At 46.0% G+C, this 24,759-nt stretch overlaps 1 protein-coding gene across 2 annotated transcripts in view; it reads left to right on the plus strand.

The window, feature by feature from the left end:
• The window catches only part of CHN2 (chimerin 2), a 284,844-nt gene that overhangs the window by 233,499 nt on the left and 26,586 nt on the right, over positions 1 to 24,759 (plus strand). For both annotated transcript variants that reach the window (XM_080818303.1, XM_080818304.1), the window contains one exon: positions 18,468 to 18,545. In XM_080818303.1, the coding sequence (XP_080674429.1) occupies positions 18,468 to 18,545 (78 nt within the window). The remainder of the gene's footprint in view (positions 1 to 18,467; positions 18,546 to 24,759) is intronic.

Below are 24,759 nucleotides of genomic sequence, written 5' to 3' on the forward strand. Positions count from 1 at the left end.
ATCTCTAACTGTCAAATAAAAATAAATAAAATCTTTAAAAAAAAAAATAAGAAAAGAAAACCAGTTACAGAAAGAATGGTCTGAGCTCAGACACAAAGAAGAACTTTCTGGAGAAAGTGATGAATGGCCCAGGGGAGGTTGGAGGGATGAACAGGACTTAGCAAGGTGAGTGAGGAAGGAGGAGGATGTCAGGTGGGATGGAGGATATTATGAGGAGGTCCAAGTTTACAGCTGTGGCTCCAGCCTCCTGGGATTTTATGGGTATACTTACACAAGCCAAAATTTTAAGTTATATACTTAGCAGAAGAATTTCTTTATTTTCAGGCAATAAGGGTTTGTATTCTTAGGACAATGCCAACCATGGAGATTAGTCAAGACTAAGAAGTAGGCCTAGAAGAAGTATTCCAGGTGTGAAATACAGTGTGATGAAAAGCACAGCCCTTCTTATGTACAAATTCCTGGGCTGTAAACACTTCTCTTAGCCTTTGAACTACCGTAAGTGAGAACAAGGACTAAATCTGATTTCGACTTTGGGTGCCCAGAACCTAACACTTCGGGGCATTCACTTAATGTTGGTTGATTATTTGATTGACTTGTTGGTTAATTGGTTTGTTTAGTTGGGCGGATGGATGAATGGATGGACAGATGGAAGGAAGAATGGCAAAGGATGAATCTGGCTAGATAGGTATATGGGTAGGTGGGTGGATGGGTAGGTGGGTCGATGGGTGGTTAGATGGGAGAGAGGGGAGGTGAAGTGTCTAAAGTGGTGTCTGATACATACTTAGAATACATTGTAATTATGTATTTCTATTATCCTACAATATAGAAATGCTTTCTTTTCCATGGTCACTAAAACATCTGTGTGTCTATAAATTCCCACTCATCTGACCTATTTTAATACTGTTCTTGAAACAGTGTTTTTCTCAGGATAGAAAAAAAATACCAATTGTTTCACATTTATTTGCGCAGAGCAACTGAAATACAAACACATTATGCATAAAATTTAGTACCATATGTAACACTGCCTGCAACCAGTCAAGCAAGCCCAAAGCTGTGACACCCTCCAAGCTTCTGCCCACTCCATATGTACTCCTTCTTCTTAGGGTCCTGGTAGTTGGTCTGGGGGGGCTTTTGCCAGAATGCAACAGTTTTTAGAAGGATACAGGAAAACAGGCAGGAGGGCAGTTTCCTATGGATTCATATCGATTAGGACATGTCATTTGGGGCTAAAAGACTCTCCTTATCCATCAGGGGGTTTCACAAACAGGATGGATGGATGCCAGGACCTTGTGTCATGGCCCAGAGATCTTGGGACTTCAGACTAACTGTCAGGGAGCTGAGAGGCCAAGGTGTGGAATGTTGGGATTCTGAGGACACCCTGGGCTCTGTCCATTGAGACGACCACAGCGACTCTTAGGGGCCCACGAGAACCAGCATGTTGGCTCCAGGTTCTGCTGGGATACAGACCTGAGAATGAGTGCCCAGCAGTGCTGGAACCTTCTTCCTGTCCTGCCTGCCTGGAACCGACATCCCGAAGTGCACTTTAGCTCATCAGCCATCAGCTGTGGCCAGTCACCCTGTGCTTACTCTTCTCGTGTTTCCTCAGCCACTGGCCCTGAATGACTCATCATGTGGATGAGAAAGGACGTGTAATGACCACCTGTACTCCTACCGTGTCACCCAGGGCCGGTGGGCAAAACCATTACCAGTCTTCTGATGTGTGCATCATTCAGGACTTCCGCAGGGTCACTAACTGAGTTTATTTAAAGAGTAGCTGTTATTAATAGTAAACATAGCTGATCCAAAGTTATTAATAATAATCACAGTTGTTGATAATCATCATAATCATCATCATGGAAATCAGTATTTCTCGAGACTTTGTTGTGTTTGGGGCACTGCTGTGCTGTTTGAATCTCAGAAAAGTCCTGAGATTCTGTTTCCCAGACACTAGTCCTACTAGAGACTCATCGGCCTTATGTGGCTACACCTGTGTTTGGAAAATGCTGATCCTTCTAAACCATAACATGAATAGTAGTGCTCTAAGAAAGGGATCCATGTCGAAATTTTCCAAGCTTTAAACATAGAGCATCTGGAGGTACCATATGATAAGGAACACCAGTCTGAACCCCAAGTGGATGGAGAGAAGGGACTCAGCACAACTTATGCTTCAGTCCTACGAGTAGTCAAAGAACAACCGGGAAGTAGGTGTAAGTCTAAACCCTCACAGCGGGACTTGGCATGACTGTCTTTGAAAATGGTCACTCATAACATACCGAGGGAGGCGTGGTGACTCCTGAGAGTCGCTGAGGGGGTGTTTTTAGAACTGTGCCCTCTGCTCCACAGCTCTCAAAAAAGTCTACTATGTCACGGGAGCAAGGAGCTCCATCTGCTGCCAACGTCCCGTCATAGGTACAAGGTGAGGAAGTCAAGAGGGAAAATGGTAAGCCCGTTCACATGCTCACGGGCTGCCCTGCTGCTGGTCACCTCATTCCCCAGGAGTCCAGAAGCCTCCTTCCTGGGTGCAACATCGGAGCCCAGGACCAAACTTCCAGTCATATTCCCATCCCAGGACCAATACAAGCTCTAATTTCTTCTTCTGTGCTGTTTGCTTTCTATACATTCACCTCCTAAAATATACCCTTCATACCATTTTTCCCTCAGATATCAAAATATTTCGAGATACAAGCCTGTTTTCGCAGCATTTATCCATCTTCAACACCGCCTCGTACTCCCTCCACCATATGCCACCAAAGAACTGCCCTTTGTGATCAAAATACTTTCAGTTTATGCTTAGCTCTCTGGTGATTTGGTCAAATTAACATGACCATATGTTTTTTTTCACCGTGGTGGGTCAGAAAACGATTTTTTTTGCCATACACATAAAGGTAGTTTTAGTTATACTCAGATGTCAACACCTTTCTAAGATTAGGCCTTACTTTGAAAGCATCACCTGCATAATCATTAAAGTTAATTTATTCATTAAATTATATATGCATGCATACATATAAAATGATGCCAGACATAGATCTGAGCAATTTACAGCTTACAACTTAAATTGCACATTTAATCATCTCTGAGGTACCTACTTTTATTATCTACATTTTATGTTTAAGGAAATGAGGCACAAAAAAGTTTAGTGACTTGGCATAAGATCACCTGGCTGAAAAGGTTTGGAGCAGGAATTCGAGCCCAGAGTTCAAATAAAAAGGAATTCTTAGCAAACAAAGACCTTTCACTGTTTTTAGAGTTTATTTGCCATTTCTATGGCCATGGGGCTTAATAAGCACACAGCAACACAATATTATTGTTAATTAACAATATTATTGTTAACAAACAATAATATCTGTGAGAGAAAGAGTACTTTTATTTTAAAACTTTTATTGCTCTTGGCTCAAGGTCAAAAATCTCTTCAGCGATTTAACCTAAATTTTGTGTTTTTATGGAGTAATGTTCTTAAGTATTTTGGGAAGATTTTAATTCATATCAATAAAGGCCATTAAATGGCATGTTTTAGGCTCCACAGTGAGTGAATCTTTCCTTAATACCTGTTAGGTGAAGAGTTTTCATTTCCAATAATGTTACTTAAACACTTATGCAAATCTGAGAGTTTCTTTAAATATAGCTATGAGGTTCACAGAAGACTCTCAAACTTTATATTCATCCAGTTTCTAGTCATGTTTAAAACTTACCTCATTTTTTCACTAAGGTAAAGACATCCTTGTACAAAATGAAACTGGAAAAAGAAAATGTTTCTCTGTAGCAAAAGTTTGCTTTTTTCTCTCATTCCAACCATAAAGCTAATATAGTTAAAGGAATTTTGAAAGATTAAGAAAATATAGACATTTGTCTATTTCCTTGCATTGGTATCCATATATATTTGTATTTTTAAATATATTTGAAAACACAGTACAATTGTAATTCGGTATTCCCTTTTTCTACATAGCACATTACAGACATGTTACTGTATATTCTTCACCCACATCCTTCTCGATTGTTGCTTGAGTGTCGTACTTATTTAGCTATTTCCTAAAGTTAGGCTATACACAATATATTCCATTTTTAATATTAGAAATAATGTTATAAATGCCATTCTGTATTTAGAATCATTTCCTTAGGTTAGATTCTTAGAAATTGAATTACAGAGCCTTAAAGATATTAATATTTTGAAACACTTGATGCACATACGCTTTTAAGATGATTTTAACAATGTATATTGTCTGACAGTTTCCTGCCTATGTTTGATAGCTTTTTAGTGTGTGTGTGTGTGTGTGTGTGTGCGCGCACACATGCGCACGCACATGTGTGTGGTTTAGCTCGTACAGCCTAGGAGAGCATGGATATCGACCAGATCTGGTGTTGCACAGTGGAAAGAGCTTGAACCTGCCGTCCACAGACCTGGATTTTGTCCTGGTTCCACAACTAACTAGTTGCGTGAACCTGGGCAGCGAACTTGCCATTCTGCTGTTTGTAAAATGGGAAGATTGGACTAGACCAGACATGTTCATTTATTTAGAAACCACAGTTGAATGCTCTTGATCATTCTTTTTTCCAAAGAAATTAGAAAATATGGATGCAGAAAATCCTTTCTCAGGACATTACATATTCTTGGGGGACAAATACGTGGAGAGAGAATCACGTGAAATTAAGGAATAGGAATTATGGAGCCACTGACCCTTGGTTCACATCTGACTTATTGTTGTACAAGCTTGGGTAGTGACAGCCTAAGCTCTTAGCTTCGGTTTCCTCATTAATGAAATGTGGATAATACCTATGTCATGAGACATCAAATGAGGCAGCGGTTAATGTGCCTGGCACAGTATGTGCTCTGCGGTTGTCAGGACTATTTTTTTCTATTTGGTTGCTGATCTCATTCTAATATATTTTGTGAGTTAAGTGGTGGGGAGCAGGCTTCACAGAAGCATATCGTGTGTTCAGAGAATGGGCCCCAGGTTCAGAGCACTGACAATGTGGGAAGCAGGAAGAGGCCCGGCCTGTGAGGGAGGTCAGAGTCACCACAACATCCAAGGTGCTTTCTGCTTCTAAAAGGGCTGCTATGGCCACTTCACGGAGGTGGAATGGATGCTCCACCCAAACTCTGGTTTGGTGTTGAAACTGATGATGCCACATGACCGTCCAAAGGACATGGAAAGTGTAACCACTCACAAAATGAGATTCTCTGGAGTGAGCAGGACAGACTCCCCAGCATGTGTAAAAATGTCTGGAGAGAGTTAGAAGGGACTCTGGCTTAGGGATTTAGGGTGGCTGGGGGAGACTTGCATGGTTTTGACTTCTCACCGGCCTCGAGGGAGGGGCATGCAGGCCTCCTGAATGACTTGAAAGCTGTCAGCAAATACCAAAAATGGAGTCAGACTCTTCAGGATAGGGGATATGGTTTTATGATGGGTGAAAGGAATCTCAGTGGCTTTCTTCCCTTCTGAAAATGGAAAACAAACAGCCTCTCTTGATCCCGCCTCTCCCCACCCTTCCTGCCGTGCCCCTGGCTCCCAGTGCTCTCCAGTACTGGTTCTACAACACTCCACTCCAGTAGCACTCCTCCCATCCTCTCTCAAAGCTTCTGCAATCAGGTGTCCCCCTATCACTCCTTGGGAACTGCTCCTGTCAAGGTGATCACTCACTCTTATGGTGCCAAATCCCATGGTTCTTTCTTAGTCCCCATCATACCTGGCCTATCAATAGCATTAGATACAATTGATCATCTCTTCAGTTAGCTTCCAGAATATCAAATTTGCCTTCTCTTTCTCTTTGGCCAGTTCGTTCTGAATTTTCTAACCTCATAATAGTTGGAGTGCCCCAGGGCTGTTCTCTGTGTCCACTGACTCCCTTGGTGTAAGTCTATCTCTCCATGATAACTCCCAGGGGTGTATCTCCAACATCTATCTCTCCCTGGAAATTCAGGTTTCTTTTCCTTTTTAAAATATTTTATTTATTTATTTCTAGAGAGAGAGACAGCAGAGGGAGGGGCCGAAGGGGGAGGAGAGAGACAAGCAGACTCCACTCTGAGTGCAGAGCTGGACATGGGGCTCAGTCTCGCAACCCTGAGATCATGACATAAACCAAAACCAAGACTGAGAGGCTTAACAGACTGAGCTACCCAGGCACCCCTGAAACTCCAAGTTTCTATATCGAGCTGCCTACTACATATTAAACATACCAAATGGAGTTCCTGATTTTCCCCTCACTCTTATCCCTTTTGTGATCTTCTTCCTCTCATTTATTTTTTTAAAGACTTATTTATTTATTTTAGAGAGAAAGCGAGAGCACACAAGCGAGTGGGGAGAGGGGCAGAGGGAGAGAATCCCCAAGAGGACTCCCCCCTGAGTATATTGACTGACCCCACAACCCATTAGATCATGACCCTAGCCAAAACCAAGAGTCAGATGCCCAATTGACTGAGCCACCTGGGTGCCCCCTTCTTCCTCTCATTTCATGGAAACTTTATCTATTTAATTGCTCAGGCCCCAAACTGTGTCATTATCCTGGAGTCCTCTTTTTGTCTTACACCTTACATCCAACCTGTCAGCTAATCCTATGAACTCTGCCTTGAAAAAATATCCAGAATCTGACCACCACTCACCACCTGCACCCCTCCTACCCTGGTCTGATTCACTGTCTTCTCTTCACCGGAATTTCTTCCATAGCCTCCTAGCTGGCCTGTCTGCTTCCACACCTTCACCCTCCTATGGTCCTCAACAGAGCAGGCAAAAGCAATGCTTTTCAGATCATACCGCAGACCCACTCAAGGTCTTGCAGTGGCCGCTGACATCACTCAGAGTGAAAGCAGGAGTCCTCCCTCTCTCCTGCAAGGTTCTGTGTGTCACACCTCATCTCCTAGTACACGCTACTCTAGCCACCCTTCATCTTTGGTATTTCCTGAACATGCCAACCTCACTCCTGTCTCAGTACATCCAGGCCTTTGCACTGGCTGTACCCTCTGCCTGGAAGGCTCTTCCTTCAAATATCAGCATGGCTCACCCTGTCACCTCCTGCCAGTCTTCCAAATGTCACCTTTTCAGCGAGGCCTCTCCTGACCTTCCTGCTTTAAGTTGTACCCTCCATTTCTAGCCTATATTCTCACTTTATTGTTTCTTCATAGTACTTATCCCTTCCTAGAATAATCTGTAATGTACTCAATAGTTTTGTTTATGTCTGCTCTCCAAGAGAGTGGAGATTTTTGTCAGTTGTTCACTACTCAATCCTGTTGATGTTAAACAGGGTCTGATATATAATCAGTGTTTAATAAATTTTTGTGGAAAGGAAGGAAGGAAAGATGGTAGGAAGGAAGAAAGGGAAAAACCATGAAACATTCCAAGTACAATTATACTGCATTAGAACAGCTGAGGTCGAAGTGGAGGTGATCATTTCATACGGAGCTTTCCCTCTGGAACACTGGTGCTTACGCATCAGGCTGACAGTCTGTCCTCCCAGAGCCCGTGGGGACTGGTAGAAGGGCATTCCATCTGGGAAGGAGCTGCAGGATCATATACTTGGCATAAGGCTGGCCAACACACACATACGAGGACCAGTTGTGGAAGATGAAGTTCCCAGTCACCCCTCACCCAGAAGACCAGAAATAAACTGAGATTCACATTTGGAGTCTGCTGGCGTCCGTATTCCAGAAGCGCTGGGTTCATAAATAGCCCCAGGAGCTATATTGGGCGCCTTCAGCTGCACAGCTGTGAATGACGTCAGAGACGATTCTGTCTGGGTGATTGCTCGCTGGAAGGGCCCAGTAGGGCATTTGAGATATTTTTTGTGAAAATTTGAAAAGCCATTTAACCCGAGTCTCTGTCCATTGCAACATAGGAGCATTTGCAAGCAGAAAACAGCTGGTCAGTTTGATTTTTTTTTTCTTTCGACCAAGGTGTGCCCTTCTCCAATTGCTTACCGGAGAACATGGTGGAAAAGCAGTTTGAGGCTCTGTTTGGCACGCTCCACTCTGCGAATTGCCAGGCTGCGGTATGAGGAGAAAAATGTAACTCCGCAATCCTAGAGCCTCTGGCGGCGCTTTCTGAGGCTCAGCTGAGTGAGCGACAGTGGCAGGGAGAGGGTGAGAGAGGACACAGGTTCCACTCTACAGCTGGGCGCCATAAGCCAGAAAAGGAGCATCTTCGACTTTTGTAATAAAACCCGTCAGGCAATCATTTTGGGCACCTACTTCTTTGGCCCCAAGTGGGAAGAAGGTACCTGACAGCAAGGAAATACAAACAAAAGGAAATGGATATGGAATATGAGAAGAGAAGGGAAATAGCCACTGGGAACTTCGTAATAGCCGCTTCTCCCTTGAAATGTGTCTTGTTTCCCTGGGTCTTAGTTTTACGAACGGTTACCTAAAATATCCTAAAGCAATTTTAAGGCATGTGATCCAACAAATGCTCCATTCTCTCACAAATAACCCTGCCAGACCATCTTAACCTTGGCATTTAAGAAATCCAAGGGTTGGGTGCCTGGGTGGCTCAGTTGGTTGAGCGTCTGCCTTTGGCTCGGGTCATGGTCTCAGAGTCCTGGGATCGAGTCCCGCATCAGGCTCTCTGCTCTGCAGGGACCCTGCTTCCTTCTCTCTCTCTGCCTGCCTTTCTGCCTACTTGTGATCTCTGTCTGTCAAATAAATAAATAAATAATCTTAAAAAAAAAAAAAAAGAAATCCAAGGGTCTTCAAGTTCTTGCTTAAGTAAACGGATGATTATACTGATAGAGAACTCTACTTTTCCATCTCTTAAAAACGGCGCAAAAACAAAGCAGCGAGAGCGACGTTTTGAAACATGTGAGATGCTTGACACAGCCTAGGGAGTGCTTCTCTAACACAGAAGAATTTTGGTGTCCGCATCTGAGCCGTCTGTGAGAGACAACAGCAATCAGCCCAAACCGTTGCCCTCCGCCCCCATCACACAGCTGGAGAAGTGATTCGGGGAGAAGGGCGATGACAACATTTCACACTCGGTCGGCCCCAGAAGGATCCAATTATTTATTTGCTTCCAAACAAGGTGCCTGGGTCCCTTTTAGAGACCCCACACGCGCTCCAGGTTGGGGTGAACGCTGACTGCTGTAGATGAAGGGAAATGAGTCGTGAAAGGGAAGCGAGGCTGGTCCTTCAGCCACTCGCGTCTCTCGTATCGAGAGTGGCCATCTGTCCCTGGAGAACAGTTGGAGTGGCAGCTGGGTGTGTTGGGCCATCAGAAAGAAAGGCCCCATTCTCCTCAGAGCCGAGCACGGCCGTTTGGGGGTCCCCGGCAGTTTCAAGCTTCAGCCAGGGCGACTTTCCGAACCCAATGCTTTCATGGACTCAGCCGAAGCCAGGCTTCTGCAGCTCTGAGCCGCCCGTGGGCAGGAGAGAAGGCAGAGGCCCGCCCCGCTCCCTCTCCTCTCTGCAACAGTCACCGGGAGGAGCGCCACACCCTAGTGCTGTCTCCCTCCTCTTTCAGGGCTACAAACCCCAAGCAGAGAATATAGCCAACACTACGTGGGGCGGGGGCGGGTCCGAGAAGGAGCAAGGACGATGTATCTGGCACCGGGAGTGTTCAGAGTACGTGGGATCAGTTAGGCTGGGTTGAGTGGCATCAGTAAAAGCAAACCATCCCTTTGATGATCATTCAGGAATTTGGGCTTATTTCAGTTAAAATTCCTGTTTTTTTCACTTGCCAACAGGAATAGAGATCTAGAATCCCCCCCTCAAAAATTGTCATGCTTGCATCATATCCATCCACCAGTCCCGTGTGTGTGTGTATGCGTATATTTATATGTATACATATGCATATGTGTGCATGTATATATGTTTATATTTTTTATTTCGAGCCAACTGAATGCCTGCAGCATTTTACTGGTTGTCTTAGGGCAGGATTTAATGGAGCTGATCAGCTACCAGTCAAGCGTCAGGGATTCCCATGGGAAGGAAATCAAGACACAAGATCAAGATTCTCTTCCCCTGGACATGCCTATTAGGACCTCAGTTTTCTTAACTGAAGTCAGAATAATGACACCCACACTATCTTCTTTATAGAGGAAAGATATATCGTACCCCACAAATATATGATGCTACTTTTAAAATATTATTCCGGGGTCAAACCTCCCTTAGGCCCTGACCCTGCAGGTTCTCCCTGTTTCCGGGGTCCCAGCCTGTGACAGGAGAGATCTGACAGCTTCATCAAAAGGAAACCCAAAGTATATGGCCCCTGGATTCTGTATCAGAGACTCACAAGAGTAAATTTACTAGATAAATAGATAGTGATGATGGCAAGCCTCTACAGTGGTCCTTTGACCTCAAGATACTTTATAGACATAGACATTCATTCATTCATTCTTTCAGCAGAATTTAGTAAGAGCCTGCTTTATGCCAGGTACAAGGTATGACCCTGGGGTCCCTTTCGTGCTGAGAGCACACACAGTGCCTGATATCATAAAGCTAGCAGTCTAGAAGGGGTCATGGACAATCATTTTAAAAGCATACTGATAATTTGTGGTTATAAATTCTCAAGATGACAGGAAGAAAGGGATGGGAGGCAAGGCTGGAGAGGGCAGGAGCTGACACAGGTCCCTGGAGGCCATAGTATGGAGTTTTGCTTTTAGCTTAAGACTCAATGGGGGCTCCTGGGTGGCTCAGTGGGTTAAAGCCTCTGCCTTCGGCTCAGGTCATGATCCCGGGGTCCTGGGATCAAGCCCCACATCGGGCTCTCTGCTCAGCAGGGAGCCTGCTTCCTCCTCTCTCTCTGCCTGCCTCTCTGCCTACTTGTGATCTCTGTCTGTCCAATAAATAAATAAAATCTTAAAAAAAAAATAAAAGAAAGACTCCATGGAGGTTTTAAGTAGCACAATGGGAGGTGGGGGTGGGGCGGCATAGAAACACAGTCACATTTTGTGTTTGAAAAAGTATCGATTCGTTTGTGGGAGGGGAGGCTGTTCAATAGCATTTAGCACTTGGCTACCTCTGTCTTCTCTAACACTTGCCCTCGATTGAAACACTTGAGATTAGTACAGCTGCTTTCAATGCTAGGAGTACATTAGAATCTGCTGGAGGATTTTTTTTTAAGTGTGGGGTCCATTCCCAGAAATCTGGATTTAATTGGTCATAGATGGAGCTCGAGCATGGCTTTTGTTTGTTCCCAGGTGATTCTAAACTTCATCAAGTTTGCGTGAGACCCATTGATTCAGTGGAATGCACAAAATGGATCCTCAAAGTGTGGAAACAACATCAGCATCACCTGGAAACCTGTTAGAGGGGCAGATTCTTAGAAATGATCTCCCACTAAGTCAGAAGTGCTAGGGCTGGGGCCCAGCAGTCTGTGTTTGCACAAGCCTTCTGGGGTTCCGAGACTAGCCCCAGCGTGAGAGGCATCAGTCACAGAGGCGTCACAGGCAAGGGAACCCGGGGCTTGGATCCAATTCTAGATCTAGTTGTCGAACAGCCCTGTGCCAGGGTGGGAGTGGAGGGGGCGCAAATCATGAACTTCTCTGACCCTCAGTTCTCACCTGTAAAAACAGGTGGCAGGATGGGATGGGCTCAAAGGTTGTCTTTGATGTTAAGGATTTATTAGCTAGGCCCACTAAATCGAACAAATTTTTATGATGTACTTTAACAAAGTCCACATTTTTATAAGATGGACATAGAATGTAATCATTGTAGGAAACTCAGAAAGTACAGAAAAGAATAAAGAAGAAAATAAATGTCTATTACAATTACTTAACCCAGAGATGACTGTTGCGTATCTCCAACAATTTGGCATGTTGGTGAAGTTCTGGTGGGTTCTGATGTTTTCTGTGTCATCTGATTAACAAAAGTGGGAATCATATGATATATGGTTCAAGAGCCTGCTTCTTATGAACATTATTGTATCAGGAGCATATCCCTTCACCATTAGAAGTTATTTTAATTGGGGCGCCGGGTGGCTCGGTGGGTTAAAGCCTCTGCCTTGGGCTCGGGTCATGATCCCAGGGTCCTGGGATTAGTCCCACATGGAGCTCTCTGCTCAGCAGGGAGCCTGCTTCCTCCTCTCTCTCTCTGCCTGCCTCTCTGCCTACTTGTGATCTCTGTCTGTCAATTAAATAAATAAAATCTTTTAAAAAGTTATTTTAATAATTTTTTAATTTTATGTAATATTCGATTACATGTTTACACCATAATTTAGCCTCTCCCCTCTCCTGGATGTGTAAGCCTTTCCTCACTTCTCAATATTATTGTTATGATGAATATATCTTAACCTATGTATCTTTTCTATCTACTTCATCTGAAGACCTTTTTTTTTTTTTTAAAGAGAGAGGACAGAGGAGGGACAGAGGGAGAGAGAGAGAGAGAGAGAGAATCTCAAGCAGACTTCATACCCAGTGTGGAGCCTGACTCGGGGCTCCATCTCACAACCCTGAGACCGTGACCTGAGCCAAAATCAAGTCAGACCCTTAACTGACTAAGCCACCCAGGCACCCCATGTCTGAAAACCTTCTTAAGAGAATCCTAGAAATAGAGTCTTTGGGTCAATGCACATGAGACATTTGATACATTGCCAACTTTTTTCCCCAGATAGGAGCTACCTCATCCAAACAGCGCAGTCTGTCTGAGAGCTCTCCTCGGGACAAGCCCGCCAGCCTGGGCAGTACTGATTTTCAGTTCCTACACTACCACGAGGCAGCCTACAGATGCAGTATTTGCAGGCAGGGTCTATAGCTCAGGCTGTCACCCCCTAAGGGGGCTCAGACTCAAAGGACAGAGAGGCGAGAGGGGCCTCAGAGACCTAAGGGCTGGGGCTGGAATAGTCGGGAGAGATTTTTCAGGGGCGGATCGTGACATTTTCAGTGAACCTTTTTTAAAATGCAGAGTGGAATTTACTTGAAGTCTGTGGAAGAATGTCAGGTTGATGATAAGTCACCTTTTCCAGAAATCGGCAGAATGTCATGGTCCTGACAGGTGGGGCTGCCTGAGCCAGGTGAAGAGGGGCCCTTGGCTGGATGAACTTCTGAGGTTCCCACTGGGCTTCTGATGCTAGGTGACTGAAGTCAGCACAGAGGGAAGGGTATTCTCTTTCTCCCACCGTCCTTCTCTCCTGGGCACTTTGCACGCACACCGGCATCCCAGCGGGCTTCAGTTTTCCCACATCTTTCTGCCCCTGACTCCCACCCTCACCCCCTTGGCTTCATCTGACAACCTTCCCCGGCCTTCTGGTCACCTGATTCTTTCTCGGATTTAAGGACCCTCATCACAGTGAGAGGCCATAAAAAAAATAGAACCCAAACCCTTATTTATAAAAAGGAAAAAGGAAGTGGTGAGTTAATTTCACTATTTATTTATAGCCCCACCTACTTCCAGAAGTATCTTAAGTAGCGCCTGCTCTGGAAGCGGTCTCAGGGTAAACAAAAGTCTCCTCTTTAAGAAAACAGACCAGGGAAACCGGGAGTTGCTAATGGGTAACAGCAGGGAAGAGAGTAATTTGGGCCTGTAACCCCTGGATATTTTTAAATGTGGATATCATTTGAATGAAGCCATTTCCAGGGTGATTAAAAGCATAGATTTATTGTATCTCCAAAAGAACTGAAAGTAGATGTTCAAACAGAAACTTGTTAGCACTACTCACAATAGCCAAAAGGTGGAAACAGTACAAATGTACATCAATGTAATGTATTATGTCCACACAATGGATTATTATTCAGCAATAAAAATCAGTGTAGTAGTGAGACATGCTATAGCGTGGATGAACATGGAAAACAGTTTACTAAGTGAAAGAAGCCGTCACAGAGGACCATATGTTGTATGATTCCATTTATATGAAATATTCAGACCCAGGAAATCCATGGAGATAGAGAGCAGACTGGTGGCTGCCAGGGACCAGAAGGAGAGGGAATGGGGCAGGACTACTTACTGAATGCGGGGTCTCATTGTGGGTGAAGGGAATGTTCTGGATAGCAGTAATGATTCCAGAGCATTGTGAATGTGCTTAATGCCGCTGAATGGCTGAATTGTACACTTTAAAATGGTTCAAATGATAAATTTTTTTAAAAGATTTTATTTATTTATTTGACACAGAGAGAGATTACAAGCAGGCAGCGAGGCAGGCAGAGAGAGAGAGGGGTAGCAGGCTCCCCGCTGAGCAAAGAGCCCAATGAAGGGCTCAATCCCAGGACCCTGAGATCATGACCTGAGCTGAAGGCAGAGGCTCAACCCCCTGAGCCACCCAGGCGCCCTTCAAATGGTAAATTTTATGCTATGTGTATTTAATCACAATCAAAAATAAACTTATTCTTGGGGTGCCTGGGTGGCTCAGTGGGTTAAGACCTCTGCGTTTGGCTCAGGTCATGATCCCAGGGTCCTGGGATCCAGCCCCAAGTCGGGCTCTCTGCTCAGCAGGGAGCCTACTCCCTCCTCTCTCTCTGCCTGCCTCTCTGCCTGCTTGTGATCTCTATCTGTCAAATGAATAAATAAAATCTTAAAAATAAATAAATAAATAAATAAATAAATAAACTTATTCTTAGCCAAAAAAAAAAAAAAATTCTAGCTCTAGTTAGTTGTGCCTGGGTTCTAATCTCCGCTCTACCACTTACCAGCTATGTGACCTTGGGCAAGTCACTTAAACTCCCAGTTCCCATTTCTTCATGTGTAAAGTGGGGATAATTGTAACAGTACCCACCTTATAAATAGTAAATGAGTCAGTGCATGTAAAGTACTTAGTACAATACTCGGCACAAAGGAAGCAGTGCTATAAAGACGTGTGTTATTAATCTAACCCAGGTATTCTCCGCTGTGGGCAAACTTGCCCCAGAGGAGAAACTTGGCAATGTCTGGAAAGAGTCTGGATTACTACAGTTGGGGGTTCTGATGGCATCGGCGAGTAGAGGCAAGGAATACCAGCAAATGTCCTACCATGCATAGGACAGCCTCCCAGGACAAAGAATCTTCTGGTCCCAAATGTCAGTAGTTTCAAGGTGGAGAATCCCTGACTGAAGCAGAGCATGTAGGGAAATGTGTCTTCATGCTCCATGAATGTGTGTACAAAAATAGGTCAGACAGAAATTTGTGTTAGAAACAACTGTCGGCCAAAGTACGCAATGTCTACCTTGTATAGAGAACACGTATCAGTCATTGTGGGGGACATAAAAGAAACGAAGGCGTTGTCCTTGAGATGCCTGGGTAAAGAAGAGCTCTGTGTGGCAGAGTTCTTTAAGAGGGAAATTTGACCAAGAGACATTTGTAATCATTTTTCCTGTAGTAAGAGGGTGATCTGGGGTCATCCACACTGCTCACAATAGTGCTCGCTCAAACGCCAGCCCTTCTGGTTCCTTGTCAAGATACATCTTAAGTGACCAGTGTGTGGTTCCTTCGCGTGTCTGAATGTGCCCTGTGTCTGGGTGAATTCTAAGGAACAAATATTTGAAAAAGAAACCACTGTCACACATAGAAGTAAAAATTACTTGTTATAAGTAAAGGCACAAACAAAAGAGAAAATACTGGATTTCCTTGTCTTCAACCAGCCATATACCAAAAGGAAAAGGAGACCCTTTTTGCCCACTTTCTCTTTAAATAGTTGTGTTATTAGATTCTAAAAACCATACATCCATATAATTAGCCTAGTTTAGTTCACAGAATCTGCTTTACACAGAATGGCTCACCATCAAAAAAAGGTTCCTGTGGACTGGCTAGCAGTGAAGGCTTGGGAAGGGATCCTATTCCTTCTCTCTGTCTTTCTGCCTTTAGGCTAAGGATTACAAGCCTTTCAAAGATATACCATGCTTCCACTCAACCCCTGTGAGAAGCAGATGTCCTTTGTCCTTGGGCCATGGGAAGGAGGAATCTGGCAGGGCCCACCAGGAAGGCAGACCCCTGGAGGTTTAGGTCCCTAGAAGCTACTGCATGGTGATGGGAGCTCATAGAATGGACAGGAGAACCCAACCCTAAGTCACCTTTGCACAGCTTCCTTCGCAATGCTCGCTTCCCAGAGGTTCAGCTTCTCCTGGTGACTTACATTTATTCAGTGCCTACTGTGGCAAGGGATTTTATTAGGTACTCATGAAGGGGAAACTGAAGTGAATTGGACATAGAGGCTGTCAGAGTGACTTCTCAATAGGGCAGGGACAGGCATAAATCTAATACAAGATAGAAAGGGACAAGTGCAATCAGAAAAATTGGGGGAAACCCCTATGGGATTTTGGAGGAGAGAGTTGGCCTCTGGCAGGGAGTATGGAGAAGCATTTTTGGAGAGAGTAGCATCTGAGTTAGGTTGTTGAACATGTCTACATGTCACATGACCCTGGAATGTGCTAGAGTACGGAGCCCGCTATTGAGGTGAAGGGTGCATCGGAGAAGAGGGTTTATAGGATTTGTGGAGGGGAGTGCCTGCAGATAGATGAGCTGGGTGGATTGAGACAAGCTCATGAAGGGCCTGCAGTTCCATGGCACAGTCAGGCCGTGGAGAATCACTGGCCTTTTCTGAGCAGGTGTAACCGGACTAAGAAGAACATCGTGCCTCTGTGTGTACAGCATGTGTGGAGATACCATGCGGCAAGAGTGGGAAGAGGGGGCAGATCTAACCCATGTTTCAGATAAAGCAGGACACGATGGCAGACTAGGGACCACCTTGGCTTACTTAGGCCAGGACTTGGTGTTGAGAAACACAGGTGCTGGACACACATATTTGGGGTTCGAGTCCTGGGCTGTGCCACTTAAGCCAATGGCCTGTCCTTGGGCAAATTGCTTCGCCTTTGCTTGGTGCCTCGATCTCTTCATCCAAAAAGCAGGGTTGAAAGTCTTGTTTCTCATACACATGAGCTGAAAAGTAAATGAGTAAGTGCATTTAACACATTCTGAACATCATCTGGCACAGGTGATTGTACTTAAGAGCTCAGTATAAAAATTGGCTCCCAGGGGTGCCTGTGTGGCTCAGTCGGATAACCATCTGACTCTTGGTTTCAGCTCAGGTCATGATCTCAGGGTCGTAGATCCAGCCCTGTATCGGGTTCCGTGGGGGACGTAGTATCTGTTTAAGATACTCTCACCCTCTCCCTCTGACCCCTCCTGGCTCCCCTTATCAAAAAAAGGGGGAAAAAATGGCTCCTCTCATCACTGCTGGTAACAAGGATCACCTGGAAGGATGCACTTCTGAACCAAGGTAGAATGAGGTAATCATCAGGAATCAAGAATTCCTGGAAAGCACCGACCTTGCATTCTTCTTCACAAGGCTGCTTGCAGGGGCTGGAATGGGGGGCCCTGTGTCTGTTGAGGCCAGGAAGGCATCTGTGGACCGTGGGTCTATGTAATGGTCCAGCTACCCACAGCCTCCTCGCTTCCCAGCTCCAAGAGCACTGATTTTACTGACCACCATGGGCTGCCTTAAACCTCATCCGCAGATCAGGGGTAGTCCCAAGACTGCTACAGTGATGAGATTTGGGACCAAAAACTTTGGTCTCAAAGGAGACCATCAAATAGATGAGGCTTTTAAGAACAGCGGGGAAGCATCAGGCTTGGACGCTGACAGAATGAACGCTGAAGGTGTCATATTTAAAATAAAGGCAACTTTGATGTTTGGATTTTAGTTAAGGAACATTGTCTTGTCAATGTGTGTGCGGGGATTTGAGAGTTGGAGGCGAGAAGAGAGACTGGGGAGTGTCTCAGTGCAAGACATCCTCCTCTTGTGTTGAAACTCTGGCTGTAGAACTCAGAGCTAAAATGCCATGCTCTTTCTCTGTACCCCACTCAGTGTTCAGACTGCTCTAATTTAATGCATGCGTAAGAATAAAAATTAAGCTTCAAGAGCTAGGGCAGATTTTTTTTTTTAAAGAGAGGCAGGCTTTATCCCCGTGAGATTAAACAATCATCAGGGTCTAAAGGTTTAATCTGCTTGAGTTCAGTCCAGGATGGGGTTCAGAGCCCCAAAATAATTGGTTGCAGCCCCAGGCTTTGAACGTCAGAACTAGTTGGGGTGTGTGTGTGAAATGTGCAAGCAAGCAAGCACGAGAGGTCTCTCCTGTGGCAGGAGGAATAAAGCTGCCTGTCCCTGCCCTCCCCCAGTCCCCCCTCCTCCGTCCTCAGCGGCGCCTGGATACAGCTTGGGGGGACTGCTGTGCCCATGAATGTGTGCTATTGTTCCAGGCACACGTCGGCCCCAAGAAATAGCACGAAACAGCCCCGTCCTTATTCAGAGGCAGAGCCCCCTCCATCACTGGAACCAGCCCTCCCAGGTCACATGCCGGAGGCCTCTGCAGACAGGACGCAGCTGCCTCAAATCTGCCTAACATTAGCCGCGGTTCACAAAACCTGCAGGCGCCGAGCCTTCACAGGGGGAACGAGGAAGATGTGGGCTCCCGGCACCATGTTCTCCGAGGAACGCTGGCTGGAAAACGAGAAAAAGTGTGCCGTGGTTCGGAAGCCGAAGCCAGGCAGGAAGCGCCAGGAGCTGCTGGCCGTGGCCTTGGGGGTGAAGGTGGGAGTCCGAGGCGGTTTCCTGTGGCCCCCTCTCAAACTCTTTGCCTGTTCACAGATCTCGTCCCTGGTCCGAAGGGCCGCCCTCACGCACAACGACAACCACTTCAACTACGAGAAGACCCACAACTTTAAGGTAAGCGAGCCACGGCGCTCTTTCTTCTGTTCTTAAAGGGCAGGTGGAGAGGGACGGTTGATGGTTCCCATCCCGTCTTTGACCGTGAAGTAGCAGGAAGGCAGAGTCCCTGGCTTTGCACTAGCTAGGCGCATCGCCCTCGGAACAAGGTTGCCTTGTATCAAACCGGAGACCCCAGACAGCAGCTGGCTCCATGCTGACGCCTAGAAACCCCTGTCTGTGTGGCCACTTAGCTCTGGAGCACTGGGCCCGTTTCCTCTTCGTATCGCTGTCCAGCGAACCAACCCCAGAGCATGCCCCGTCTGCGGCAGGGCGGGCGCTTCTGGCCAGTGGACGTCGAGCAGTACTTTTCCACTCAGAGGAGCCCTAAAGAATATTGCTGTTTCTGAGCAACAGTAAACAGTTGCCCATTTCACAGCCTGTGTTTCGTCTTTGTTTTCGGGGATGCTAACCCCTTTGGTTTATGTGTAGACAGCTGTGAAAGCAAGTGACGGCCGGAGATACCATCCAGGAGCTTTTGTTTGTGCTCCGGGTGCGGGGGCGGGGGGTACCCCGGCGGCCTGGCCAAGCTCCCTCCCGGCTCAGCCTTGATCCTGCTCAGCAGACCAAACAGAAAGATTCGGAGAGCTGGTGGGAGTCTCAGTGGCTGTTCCCATGTGTGTTTGTAAGTTGGAAACACGGCTGTCCTCGCTTTGGACTAGCGCCGGTAAAAACGGCCTGCCTTCGGCCATCACGGCCCATTTCCTTTGACCTAGTGAGTGTTCCAGGAAGGGCTGGAGGAGGTTCTGATGCCAAATTGCCCGGCCAGGGATGTTGTTGAGTGGAGGAGAGATAAGATGGATTTCGAGGTTTTGCCCCAGCAAATGGGCTGACCATTTGGAAGCTGGAAAGAGTGGAGATGAAGGATTCAGGAAGAAAAGAGGCAGGGGCAGCAAATTGTGAATTGCTGCCTTTTTTTTTTTTTTTTTTAACTCACTTCCTTTAGGACCTGTAGCCTAAGTAACCGTTGGAAGTAGAAAGCCCTTTGTCAGAGGTGACCTGGGAAACCTCTTTTATTCTGTTGTTTTCCAGTTCTTTGTAAGGACAAATATGTGTCTATTCAACATTCATTCGTGTCAGTTGGGTCTGTTTGCCCTGCTGCTGTTTTTAGAAAGCGAGTGGCCTTGGCATTTGCATCCTATAACTGAGCTGAGGAATGGAATTACCCAGCCCTCCATATTTAGCGTGAGGGTGAAGAAATTGCATTATATAGATCCTCATCAACGCCAAGGCTCTCGATCTTTCTCCCTTTGCTGAAGAGTGACAGGTCTGACTGGTGGCACCAAAAGCCTTTGTTTTTTCTCTTTTCTGTTTTCTCTATTTACCCTTATTAATTTTTTTGCCTTAAAGTGTTTTTCTGACTTTGGGTGGAAACCCTGATTCTTTGCATCCTGTGGACGTGCCACCATGGATTGGGAGGAGGGGTCTTCTTGGACTTACAAATTCTTGTCCTTCCTCTTGAAAATTCCAACTCTTCCAGCTTGAAGATGCAATTGGAATTATGCCCTTACTGAGATATGCTTTCGCATGGGGGTAGCTTCTCCCTCTGTCCCTCTGTGTACTGTCTCTGAGCTTGTGGGCAAAACACACATGCATATTCAGTGGACTGACCCTTCCAGAACTGACTTCGGCTTTTTAAATCTCCGAGCTGAATCAGAGACATTTGAAACATAAAGATCATTGAAACTCATTTTCTTAAATAGTGCTGTTGCTAACATGATCTGTACTAATTATTTATCACTGGGCTCCATCAACAGCTTTTTCACTGTTTGCTTGAAAAGTCGCTATCAATTTGGTGTGATCTTTTTTTTTTTAAGATTTTATTTATTTGACAGAGATCACAAGTAGGCAGAGAGGCAGACAGAGAGAGAGAGAGGGAAGCAGGCTCCCCGCTGAGCAGAGAGCCCGATGCGGGACTCGATTCCAGGACCCTGAGATCATGACCTGAGCCGAAGGCAGCGGCTTAACCCACTGAGCCACCCAGGCGCCCCTTGGTGTGATCTCTTCTAACACAGCTATCCACAGCTATTGAGAGAAGAAAAGTCAGAGAGCAGACAAATTATTAGAGGAAAATACACAAGCCAGACAGAGCATTTCTCTTCCGTGTTTTAAATAGACCTCTTTGAGACATAGCAGACCCTTGAGTCTCTGTGTCCCTTGATTGTGGCTCTCAATGGTACTGCTCGTGTCACTGTCCTTAAGAGTGAGTGGCAGGGCCAGGAGGGGGCAGTTCCTTCTGTCCTTCCTCGCCCCTGCCAGCCGCATTCAGCCCTCTCCCCACCCCCAACTAATTTTAATTGGGAATTTTGCCTGGTCCTTAGAGGAATCTTCTAAAAGCTGGTCAGTGCTATAAATAGAGCAGTGGGTTTTCAGGAACACACCACTGAATTAACCAAACAAAGAAAACACATATCAAAGGTCCCCTGCCATCTGCTTGGAATTAGTGTAAAATTAAGACCTAAAACACAAATTTGCTCTTTGTGCTGACATCTAATAGGCTTTATTCAGAAACTGTCTTGATTTGTAATTTGGGTTATTATTTGAGAGTACTGTGCACCGCATAAAGTAAGTGTTCATTAAAAAGGACAATAATCACATTTACAGGATTATCAGCACATAAGCCTCGCTAAGCCTGGTCTACACTCTTGCCTAGGGTCTCCTCTGAGAGATTCCAGTCTGTCAGCAGGTCTAAGTGCCTCACCCTACAACAGGATTTTCTGCCCCGTTAAGGACTACTTCCCCAGGTAAAAAGCAGTCTCCTGGCTCTACCCAGGAACTTCAAGAGGAATGAATAGAAACTCCCGCCCCTACACAGGTTGGGAACTTAGGCTCCATTCTTCCAGGAAGCTCTCCCCGACATTGTGCCTGAGTGCCTACCTGCTGTCCCGCTTTCTAAACAAAGCCATGTTTAGGAAAAGGAAAAGACAAAAGTTAGCTCTGGGAACAAGAACTTTTGGAAGCAAACTGAAGTTACGCTTCATCTCCTGCAATAATTGCGTACTTTTCAACGCTGTATGCAGATGCAGCTGTTGCTCATTTAAATCCTAAATTCTCTGGGATTACTTCCACATACTGGGAATCAGGAGGTGTTTGTTGAAAAAAATATGAAATTGACAGGATCCTCTGAAAGGAAAACTCTCTGATACCCAGAAAATACACTCCTTTATTTAACTCCTTTACATCTGCATCGCTGTTTATCTAGTTGATTGAAAGAGACACTCTCCGGTGGATAGAAGAGCTGTCTTTGAGCTCATCTACCCTAATAACACCTGTGGCTAAGCTTCAACATCTGCAGGCTAATGAACTCCAGAGCCCCAACAACCTGGATAAGTGTCCTTCCTTCCTTCCCCACTTTGCACAGTGATGACATTATGGTGGCCAGCTCGGTCCTCCTGGCTACATCTTGACCATTGATGAAGAGCTTAGTTCTCGCAGCCTCAGTTTCCTTATCTGTAGGATGGGAGTGTTGTAAGGTTTAATGAATACACATAAATCGCTTATAGTCTGTGGCATCCAGTAAAGTTAGCTTCGATTATTTTTTTGCTATTCATCTTTTTGTCTCTCATCTCTTGCACTTTTGTGTTTAGCTTTCTTTGTCTCTGTATTTATTTTCTACCCTTACTTCCTCATGTCCTTCCTTTTTTTTTTGGCTATCATCTGTTTCTTCCTCACTCATTAACTGCATAGGACAGAAAAATACAAGAGCTTTTGGGCAATGCCAAAGACATGAGTGAAAACCTGGAGTCAGAAATGAGCCAGAAGTGAATGGGGTGCCAGGAAGAGACTGTCAGGGAAAGAGGTGCTCACTTCTCGTGTGGGGTGGGCCAGATGGAAGCAGACTGATGACCCTGGGCATTTTCTCCACTTCGCCTACTTGGGGGCTCACCCCCTCCCCATGTACATGTGCATGTACATCAGTCCTTCTACTGAATTCCCTCCCGCCTTCTCTCTCCTTATATGGAATATGGTTGGAGAGCGGAGCTCCAGGAAGTTCTAAAAACTGAAGAGCAAACCACCCAACCCCCACTTTACCCCCATCATCTGTCCATCTCCCTGTCCCTTCCCCATCCATCCCCTTCCATCTCCTTCCTATTCCCCTCCCCTCTCTTCCCCAGCCTCCCACCAGCTTGACTTTTCTTCTATAGCACTGACCATTGGCATGGTCCATATTTACTTTTGGATGCTTGCTTTCCCTTTACCGGCTGGAAACATTCCCTCTGGGGCCGGGAGAAGGGATTTGTGTCTGTTGTCCTGCAGATAGCCCCATGTCCAGAACAGGGCCTGGCCCAGAGCAGGCTATCCATGATATTGGTTGAAAGCACATGCAGCAGACATGGTGTAGCCCTATCTACCGAAGATGGAGCATTGTCTCCCCACCCCCCCCACCCCCACCCCACCCTACAGCCTGCCCTCAGCCATGGCTTGTTGCTGTGCTCAAGTCCTTCCGGCTCTGGGCCCTTGCCAGGGTCAGCTGACTGTGCCAGAGAGATGGATCGTTATCAAGGTGTGCCAGGCCAGTAGTCATTCCCCATCTGGCCAGCAGGTGTGGCTGGACAGGGCTACCCAGTGCCTTACACATGGGGCTAGCAGAAAAGACACAGGCCCAGGCTTACCCTTCTTGTCTCCACTTCTGGTATGGTAACTCTCAAAAGTGGCCTGGTCTGGACATAAGCAAATGGTTTCTCAACATACCCTGTTATGTCCTCCACTCTGTAGACGCTCTTCCCATATACACCATGTGTCCAAGCATGCTCATGCAGCACGCTCCTTCTGTGCATGCCTACCTGCCCCATGAGATCCTGGGCACCAGGACCAGAAGTCCAGGAGGCTGAGTGTGCCCTGGAGCTAGGGCCAGGACACCTGTCCATGTGCAGCCGCACCACCACTGCCCAGTCTGGGTGATGTGGCCCATTTCCAGTTTCTCTGCCTGTCATTGCTTTTTGCATTCTTATCAGTCCAGTGGGCATTGGCTTTGGAACAGACATTTTTGCTTTCCATATGCAAACCCCTTCTCTTTCCCTCATCCTCCTTAACCTCATAAAAGTATATTAGCCCACTTTTCCCCACTCTTTTGTCTGTCTTTCCAGCAGAAGAGCTTGGTGGAAAGAGGATAGATTTTGACAGCAAACCCAAGAGGGACTCCTGGCTTAGGCCACACACAGGGGAAGTGGCTTGGTCAAGCTGCTTCTTAAATGTAAACCATGTACTAACAAGCCTGACCCACAGCAAGTGCTTAGCTATTACTAATTTTATATTTTGTTTTATTCCAAAGGATGTATAATCGAAAGGGGCTATTCTAAATGACTAAATGACTGATTCTGGCATGTTAAGTCCAGAGAAATATTCCTTTTGTGTTTTGTGGGTAGAAAAATAAAAGCACCAATGATCCCTGTCCATAGTAGCTGGGTATTTTTCAAAGTTCTAGGAAGAGGAAACTATTTAGACAGACTTTTTTTTTCTTTTCTTTTTTTTCTTTTTTTTAGCAAATTTGGACTGAGGGTCAGTTATGAGCCAGGCACTACCAGGTACAAGAAAGCCTGTGGGGACATAAGAATGTGAGCCCTTCTTCTACAGGGCGACTTTCAAGTGGAGTGGTTTTGCTCCCCCCGGGGACATCTGGCAGCATCTAGAGACATGTCTGATCTTCACAACTGGGATGTGCTCCCGGGGTTTCTAGGAGAAGTCAGAGATGGTGCTGAACATCCCACGATACCCGGCCCAAGCCCCAGGACAAAGAGCTCCCAGCCCCCACGTCAGCAGGGCCGGGGTTGAGGAAGCGTGCACTCGATGATGGAGGAGCCCTGGAGGGTTTGCGGGAGCAGGGCAGGGTGGGGGGGTGGGCAGGGAAGTGTCAGAGGAAGGTCAGTGCTCATACCCTCATAAACCCGAAAGGAAGTCAGCACAAGAATCGATCACTTTATGCAGTGGGGAGATTCCCATAAAGCTTCATGGCAGTCCGTTTTAGACATTAAATCCTATTTTAAAGGTCATAGGACGGCTGCTGAGTAGACAAATCTGGGGGGTGAGTGGTGCCCCGATGGAGAAACCCAGCTCTCTGGCAACATCTGCTAAGCAGGCCTCTCAGGGCAGCCCAGTCGCCCGTCCCTGACGGAGCGATTCCCCTCAGCTGTTCTGCTCCCATCTGAAAAGGTTCACTTCAAGGTCAGTATTTCAT

Source organism: Martes martes (assembly GCF_963455335.1).
Source record: "Martes martes genome assembly, chromosome: 11".
NCBI lineage: Eukaryota > Metazoa > Chordata > Mammalia > Carnivora > Mustelidae > Martes > Martes martes.